This window comes from Solanum tuberosum, unplaced genomic scaffold (genome assembly GCF_000226075.1).
Source record: "Solanum tuberosum cultivar DM 1-3 516 R44 unplaced genomic scaffold, SolTub_3.0 scf00002, whole genome shotgun sequence".
Classification (NCBI taxonomy): Eukaryota; Viridiplantae; Streptophyta; class Magnoliopsida; order Solanales; family Solanaceae; genus Solanum; species Solanum tuberosum.
Genome location: NW_006238928.1, coordinates 566,070 through 574,929, shown reverse-complemented (window position 1 = coordinate 574,929; position 8,860 = coordinate 566,070). Strand labels below are relative to the sequence as shown.

Sequence of the window (8,860 nt, the reverse complement as noted above, 5' to 3'; positions counted from 1 at the left end):
ATCTAGGGTTTCTCTCGAGCTTGGTGGTGGCGGCGTTTGTGGCGGTTTTTGGACCGGTGTTAGGTTTTGTGGTTAGACGGAAATGGAGGCGTTCGGTGGCGAGGAGGGAGGAGATCAAGAGGTTGTTGGTTTTGGCTTCGGAGAAGGCAGCTAGGGTTGAGCTACAAGCCGCTGAGGAATATGGGTATGGTTATGGGTATAGGTATGAGTCGCTGAAGGAGGAGGATGAGGTGTTTGTTGAAACACCGGCATCATCAGCACCACCACCAACAATTTCAACATCATATTCTGGTTCACGGCAATTGCAGTACCAATGTGCGGTTTGCTCATCTCCAACCTCTACTCGGTGCTCCCAATGTAAAGCAGTTCGCTATTGGTATGATGATTCATAAACTCAATCTCTCCTAGAAGTTTATATCTTATCTGTTCCTTTTTTGCTGGAGTGTATGATGAACTAGTTGAGATTAAGGCATGGTCTTGTTGGTACACCTTTTTTTCTAAGGAACTTAAATTAGTAAATATTAGATTAGCAATATGGATAGTGAGGATTCATATAGCCTGTCCAGCTAGCGTAGGGTCGAAGCTTAGCCTTTCTTGTTGTTTAGTTGAAACTAGATCATTGATAGACTTGCTGGGGATTGGATGTTGATTTTAGTGAACCATTTACTAAAAGTTGCAACCTTGTTGAAGGGGTTTTCAATTGCTTCATCCTTTTTTAGTTCTGGTAGTATCAAGAAGAAAAGAGGCATCTGATGAAAAAGGACACTTTCTGCAGTTGATGACATAGTTTCAGTTGTATAATTGGGCTGCTGTTCTTCTAATGAAAACTGTCTTCTGTCACACACTAGAATCAAATGGGAACAAATGAGCTGCTTATGGTATATGGTAATTGGTGACCATTTTGTGCCATCAATGAAAGCTCTTCTCTCTGTGACCGACTGCTGCTGAATTCTTACTTAGACAATACTAAGAGAGTGACATATTGCTGTTCATTCTGATTCATCATTATACATTAATAGTTAACTAGTACGGGCGAAATTTATGGTTTCCAAAAAATAAATTCTTTTTTTTTGTGATGGATGAAAGAGTCATTGCTGATCTAGAGTTGAAAATATTTTTCTTTTAGATCTTTTGTTTCCTTCCATCTCCTTATTATTAGATGAATTGCCACAAGAACCAACTTAAGATTGAAGATATCATTTGTGATTATCTTCATGCTACCTCATGAAATTTATTTGTATAGGCGAATTAATATATGTCAGTAGAGCAAAGCTTAAGCTAGGCTCATTGCAATTTGGAAGTAATGCTCTCATTGACAGGTTTATTTACAAGAAGAATGTTGAATTGAGTAAGCTGACTTTTAAAGATAAAAAAGGGCTGATAGATGTTTTCAAGACTTTTTACTAGTTTGATCAGCTTTTGCTACCCTTCAATGGTTTTTTCTCTAATCTCTTCCATGTGTACAATGGATTTGTGTCTTATTTTATGAAAAATGTAGGGAAATGTAGTTATAACAGGTCATTTGTTAAGGCTCTTTCATATTGCAGGGGCTAGCCATTAGTGCAGTTCCCCTTTTCAATGTATTGATCCAACTCTTCCAATAATAGTGCTTACTGTAAGTTAGTTATGCTCCCATGTTCAAAATAAGTAGTAAGAGTGGAAATCTAAAGCACCTAATTCATGTTTAGGTTCTAACTTCATAAGTTGAAATATATACATCCCATTTAGGATGGATTTTTGTGTAATTTTAATTTCTTTAAAATGATTATCAAATGCAAAAAGAATACATTCCGGGATGAGGATAGAGCGGACAAACATCATTCAAATTTGATCCATTTAATGGGTGTGGACTTTTTGTTTTTTTGATGACAAGGGAAACCCGCAGCCGCTACCATTTGGGTGCGCACAGGGTAAAACCCCCGCTCCTATGCAATAGCTCGCAAACCACAGGAGAGGTAACCCGCGGCAAGCCTGGTGCGATGAGCTCGACCCATAAGGCAAACCCCTTGCTTTCGCTGGCAAGGGGTTTCGAACTTGAGACCTCCAACATGGAAGTCCCAAGCTCAAACCAATGGTGTGGACTTCTGAAATTTAATGTAAGGGGAGGTAAATAGTGTTGCATTATTAATTTAGAAGTGCTTCAAACATTTGGAATTGCAGCTAAATTTGGATGAAAGTGAGGTGGAAGTGTTTCTACTAAATCTGGAAGGAGGAGGTATGAGATGTGGAGTTCACCTCTTACCATGTGTTGCATAGACCTTTTGCTTCTTTATGTATTATTATTATGGTCTCAAGATTTCTTTTTCTTTTATAACTTAAGTCTTGTTGTATCCTGGCATTTATATCCGTATTTCTATTAGTAGTCCTAAGCACCTGAGACTAACAAGATTTTCCAGTGTTCTTTCTCAAACATTTTAACTTCATCTTTGTGTTGTACGCCTTTTGTTTCATTTCCTTCATCAGATTTTTGCTGTGCTGCTTTAATCATTGGAGAAAGCTTCATGTTGGATAGTCCTGCATTATTCTTTCTTCCTTTGTCTGTTTGATTGCCTTCTTTTTGGGTGGGGTTGTGGAGGAAGATATTGTTTTTACAGTTGAGAAGACAATTTTTGGATGAGCATTTATGTTGATGCTAATGACGGTGTTTACAGCTTTGCTCTTACTTTAATGGTTTCGAGAAATAAATTTGTCGAAAGAGTTTATGCTGCCATTTCTTGCATTATTAGTACTATGCACTCAAGATACCGCTTGTATATTAGGTGTCTTGTCTCTTATTTGATAGCTATCAACTTTAATTTTCTTGAAGCACTAAAACACTCATATCTACATCTCTAATATTCCTATATTTTGTACTCATGTCAGCTCTGGCAAATGTCAAATCCTTCATTGGAGACAAGGTCACAAGGGTGAATGCCGTCCAGTTAGCAACTTGGATCACCTCAATGATGTTGAGGCAAAATCTCATCTGAAGACGTATAAGCAGGAATCGGATGGAAGTCATCTTAAGAGCACTGAGGTTGAAGGGAAACGTTCTTCAGAATCAGGCGATGCTTCCCCAGAGGAAGCTGCACTTTTGAGATCCAAATACTTTGCAACATCTGATGGAAAACATGACACAGTTGGACAGAGTCTGACAGATTCAAAATGTCTCAATTTGAACTCCAGTTTCGTGCTTCATTCATCTTCATGTGAACATTTGGACCTCTCTACTTCAAGTGGATCTTCTGTTGATCATTCTGCATCTGATTCAAATGACTCTGATGCTTCTGACAGTCATAGGTCTGCTGTTATTGATACAGTTAAGATTCAGACTAATCATTCCAAGGTAGAAAGATTTAAGCCATCCTACACAGAGCAACCCCAACTGGTACAAACTGCAGATAATGATTCCACGTCTGGAAAATATACTCACACCAAGCCTAGCATTCATGAGGACACGCAGTCTAAATATTGGACTTCATCAACAAGTTCAGGTACTGATGACTCCAGTGAATCTTCATTGACAGCGCCGTCTACACCCTCATCTGGTTTTTGGGAAGGACCAGTTCCTTATACTAGATCTAGGATTGGTTCACTTGATAGTATTGCAGATCCTCCTTCCAAAAATGCTTGTGACATCAAGATTTCAGACTCTCAATCAACTTCATGTCGGCCCCCTGAAATTGCTAGACCTCTTATACCTGAGGCAGGCGAACAAGGACCGAACTCAAAAACGAATCTGGAAAATCCAACTCCAATTATGGTGGAAGTGCTGAAACCAGTCAATCGAGCTGAATCAAGATTTGAAATTAAAGACCAGAAAGAAAGTACCAGGTCATCAGCTTCGCGGTCTGTAACTTCGGATCAGCTTGATGTGCATGGCTCCCGTGATAAATGCACATTGATCTCTGAGGAAGGTAGATACTCCTCATCTAGTGCTTCTGCTAATTTAAAGAAGCACGATGGGTTGAAAGTTAGTAGCTTGCGATCCTCAAGCCCCAGCAAGTCTTATCGTGGCGTTGAAGGCTCTACCAGTGCTCTACAATTGTCAAAAGATAGACAAAAAGGATCTTTTCCTGCCAAAATTTCTGATAATATCTCTTCTAACAATAGGCATGATATCCAAAATGTGAAGTCAGCAAAGATCAATGGCACTCAAGTGGCCAGTGCCTGTTCGGCAGAGTCTAGTGCTCCATTACCAAATGCAAAGAATGGCTTGAAGTCATCTGTTTTAAAAGTTGTTGATCAGCTCAGGAGTTCAAAGCTGACACGACTTAATTCTCTAGGGGAAGAGAGTGATGTCAATGGAAGATATGGCAACAAGGTATGCATTACTCTAGCTTATCTGTGATTTTCACCTGTAATGCATGTAAGATTATAGAACACTGTATTCATCAGATATGTTTCTTTTCAGGCTCTATTTCCTTACGAAAGTTTTGTGAAGCTTCATAACTGGAAGAATGAATTGCGGCCATTTGGCCTTGTAAATTGTGGTAACAGGTATGTGGCATGAGATTTAGCTAGTTTTGGACTAATTGTGCCTCGTATAACTTTCTTATCCACGTGTTTGGATTTTTTTTCTTAACATTCTGATTTCAAGTGGTTATATCACTTTATTGGAGTCTCCAAACATGCATTCCCTTTTTAGGAGTAAAAGTTTCTCAGCCATTGGTTGTTCAGTCTACCAAGAATTTGGTTGATTACTATGAGGTTCAAAATATATGAGAAACACTTTGTATGATTCATGATGATTGACAGTGTGACGTTCAAGAGCCTTTTTCTGTTGAGATCATTATTGCATAAATTTATGATGTGAAACTATTCCTTAAGCAAGGCAGCCGATAAGTCATCGAAGGGCATGTGTGAATAATGGAATGGTCAACATTACTCATTTTAAACTCTCCCACAGTGATATAATATCTTTTCACAAATTCTTGAGTTGAAGAGTCCTTTCTTGTAAATATCTTCTTAGTGCAGTTTGCTTTGGGGCTTTCAACTAATATCTCGATGTGGTGATGTTCCAAAAGAGAGGATGTTGTGGGCCTAAATATACCTGGAATTTATGATGTTTTATGCCCTCCTTAAACACGAAGATTGATTGGCTTCAATGAAAATAACATTGTGAAAAGACAAGGGAATCAGATATTAATTGACTACTTTAAGAGGCTTTAGTCAAGATTTAATGGCCGAATATTCAGATTTCTTGCTGTCCTATTTTCCTATATTTTGCTGCCCAGTTAATGTCTCAACTTGAAGATAGAAATTCTAAATCTATTGTTGTTTATTTGGCTATTCCCTTGTGTAAGCAATTCTGGTACTTGCTAGGTGGTGAGATACTCATCAAAATCTCAAATATTTGTGTATTTCTTCATGCCTAATTTTTTCTGCAATGTGCTGCAGCTGCTACGCTAATGCTGTCCTTCAGTGCCTGGCATTTACACCACCACTTACTTCATATTTTCTTCAAGGGCTCCACTCTAAGACATGTATGTCCACTTCTGTTTATTAGGTTTATTTTTAAAAAAATCATCATTCTCAGACCCCAGTTCGAAATTAAACTCACCAGTTTTCCCTCTTTTTATATGCTGCTATCAGGTGAAAAGAAAGGGTGGTGCTTCACATGCGAATTCGAAAGTTTAGTTCTAAAAGCAAAAGATGGGAACTCTCCCCTATCTCCTAGTAGTATAATTTCCCATCTCGAAAGCATCGGGAGCAATCTTGGTAATGGTAGAGAAGAAGACGCTCATGAATTTCTTAGGTATATTTTCTGTATCTGTGGAGCCTGTAGATGTGCAAGTATCTCTTGAAGTTCTAAGTTGTTTATGTCTGTTTTCCTAACTCAATAGGTATGTAATCGACACAATGCAATCCATTTGCTTGAAGGAAGCTGGGGTTACTGCACCTGGCTCTTTTGAAGAAGAAACGAGTCTCATTGGGCTTACATTTGGGGGCTATCTTCGTTCAAAGGTAACTGCTGACTTTTAATAGTTGTTAAATGTAAGCTTAATATTTCTTGAAAAATTTCTGTACTGATTTCTGAAAATTCAACTGGAAGATTGAGTGCATGAGGTGTGGGGGAAAATCTGAGAGGCAAGAGAGAATAATGGATCTTACTGTTGAAATAGACGGAGATATAGGCACCTTGGAAGAAGCTTTGAAACAATTTACTCATACTGAGACTCTAGATGGTGAAAACAAGTACCGATGTGGCAGGTTCGATCCGATTGTTCCATACTTCATTATTTTGATGTGTTTATGTTATCCTCTGAATTCTTTTCCTTTATATTTCATTTGGGGGTTATCTCTCACTTTTCTTTTATTAGTGGGTCTAGATACTTTGCGTGCATTAATGTTTCGATTCAGTGTCTAATGGTAGTGTCATTCCTTGGAATTAACTGGGTTGATTAAAATTTCATTGATTTGTTTCTTTGTTTTTATCCATCTTGGAAAATACGATGCTATGCCCAAATCCTTCTCATCTCTCTCGATCTAGAGAAAAATGTATACTAATTGCATTGGACATCTTCACTTCTAGAATGTCCAGTAGTGGTATATGAAATTTCTGTGTATTTGTAATTTGTTTGGTTATGAGCAGGTTGTTCGACTCTTGTGCATGCATGCCATTTTCATTGAAATGCTCAAGTAAAATAGATTTGCAGCACATTTTTGGACTAAACTTTTGCTGCATCTTTCAGATGTAAATCATATGAGAAGGCTAAGAAAAAGTTGAAAGTGGTGGAGGCTCCTAATGTCCTCACTGTTGCATTGAAGAGATTTCAGGTACTGTTTTGAATGAAGTGTTGTCTCCTTCAGTTTTTGATAGTGATTGAAGGAAATACTTCCTTGTATTTTCATTTTGTTTCCAATTGCTCACTGTCTGTAGTTTTGCAGTCAGGTAAATTTGGGAAGCTAAACAAGACAATCAAATTCCCAGAGTTTTTGAACCTGGCACCATATATGAGTGGGACAAGTGATAAGTCACCAGTTTATCAGCTGTATGGAGTTGTGGTTCACCTGGACGTAATGAATGCTGCATTTTCTGGTCACTATGTGTGTTACGTGAGGAACTTTCAGAATAAGTGGTATAAAGTTGATGATAGTTCGGTATGTCTCCTACGGAGCTTTTACTTATAATTCACATTTTAAAGCTTATTTTTACACATCTCATTATCTTCTGAATTTCTTCCATTGATTGTATAGTTTTTTTTCTTCATTTCTGGGCTTTGGGTATTGGTAAGCTTATGAGAAATTAGGCATATGTTGTGACAAAGTGGTTGTTCCTTTCGGCTTAGAACTACTAAAAGTGCTCTTGATGTGCGTTAATGTGTTCTATGATGTTGGAGAACTGTGATACTCCATTTCCTTGCGATTCTGCTTCATGCATTATTGCACACAACATGATGTTTCTTCCATGGTCTTTTGTGAGGTTTTGATGTGGTCTTTGTCATATTTGTAGGTAAAATCTGTGGAACTAGAAAGAGTCTTGTCGAAGGGAGCGTACATGCTTCTTTATTCAAGGTAAAATTATAGACACATCTCCTTCTAGTTGAGGTATGCATTCTTCTATCTTTTTATTGATTGTAGCTGACATTTTCGTTTTCCCCTTTTTAGGTGCTCGCCACGGGGGCCGAGGATAATGAGGAGTTTGACAATTCCTCGTGATCCAAGGAGATCAAAGCAACCGACTTGTAAATCAAGATCCCATACAAGAAGTCCATGGGACTCTTCTCATGGCGATTCAACTAGTAAAACTTGCAATGAATGTGCTTATCCTAGTCATACAAGTGTGAGGCCTATTAGGTCAATATTTGAGGAGGACACTTCGAGTGAACAGTCATCTTTCTTCTCTGAGCTTGGTTCTTGCAGTACAGACAGCACTAACAGGGATTCAACGAGCACAGATGACTTAAATATTGATATATTTGGCGACTCTGGGGTCTGTTGGAATAGCCTCTGGAGGAGTTCATCTGATTCTGACACATCCTCATCCTCATCTTCTCCTTCCCCTCTGTACTCAAGGCATTCACCCCTTGCTAATTTGGACCGTTATGCTTCTGCGCATGAAGAGACCAGTTGCAGTGGCAACCCAGAAACAGCTGGGGATGGTCAGGGTTTTTGGACAGGGTTACATGATCGTAACGGTTATACTGGCATTCCAGAAACCAGCGGAAGGACACCTCCTCTCTGTCCCAACCCAACTAAACATTGTAGAAAAGTAGTTAGTAGTCATAGTAGTAGCAAGACCGACTCCAGTAGATTAGGTCGGGTTAACCCTTGTGACAAGTCGAAATCTCCTGTAACTTGTAGAGATCGATGAGGGAAGAAGGTGCCTTTTGGACATCGGTATTATAAAGTATTTTTGTATTCTAGAGGGAGGGAAATAAAAGAATTTGGGAGGCACAGGGGTTTAGGGAGTAGTTGTATGTATTATAATACATTGGCTTTTAGCTGTGTTCAAAACAACAAGGGGCCATAATTTTGTCACTCTCTTCCCCTTTAATATAATCTATTGTCCATTTCCTGTAATCCATTGTTTATCAAATGTAAACAAGATACATATTGACTTTTGAAGTAAAAGATCTCTACTATCATCCTTGTTCAACAACGCTCCTTAACACAGGCGATTCTACGCGACAACGGGACATCCCCTAGGTGGGGACAGAAATTGTTAAAGGGAAGAATAGATGGGGAGGAGGTGAGGTCCAGTTCAACTTCAACCACTTTGGTTTGGTTCATCTCACATAGACGATTTTGTATTAAGGGGCCTACAAAAGAAGGTTGTTAAAAGATTGATTTTTGACATATGATGGGCCAAAGGGAATGGGATAGGAAGAGAAGAAAACAAACAAACAACTTGGCTGAGCATTAATAATATATTGTC

General features: G+C 38.6%; 1 protein-coding gene across 1 annotated transcript in view; it reads left to right on the top strand.

The window, feature by feature from the left end:
• LOC102606234 (ubiquitin carboxyl-terminal hydrolase 17) overlaps window positions 1-8,567 on the top strand; it is a 10,462-nt gene extending 1,895 nt beyond the window's left edge. The window contains exons 2-12 of the mRNA XM_006338072.1: window positions 7-376; window positions 2,863-4,303; window positions 4,394-4,479; window positions 5,380-5,465; window positions 5,575-5,737; window positions 5,826-5,946; window positions 6,035-6,192; window positions 6,675-6,759; window positions 6,871-7,083; window positions 7,436-7,497; window positions 7,591-8,567. Coding sequence (XP_006338134.1) covers window positions 7-376; window positions 2,863-4,303; window positions 4,394-4,479; window positions 5,380-5,465; window positions 5,575-5,737; window positions 5,826-5,946; window positions 6,035-6,192; window positions 6,675-6,759; window positions 6,871-7,083; window positions 7,436-7,497; window positions 7,591-8,296 — 3,491 coding nt within the window. The 3' untranslated portion in view covers window positions 8,297-8,567. The remainder of the gene's footprint in view (window positions 1-6; window positions 377-2,862; window positions 4,304-4,393; window positions 4,480-5,379; window positions 5,466-5,574; window positions 5,738-5,825; window positions 5,947-6,034; window positions 6,193-6,674; window positions 6,760-6,870; window positions 7,084-7,435; window positions 7,498-7,590) is intronic.
• The last annotated feature ends 293 nt before the right edge of the window (window positions 8,568-8,860 follow it).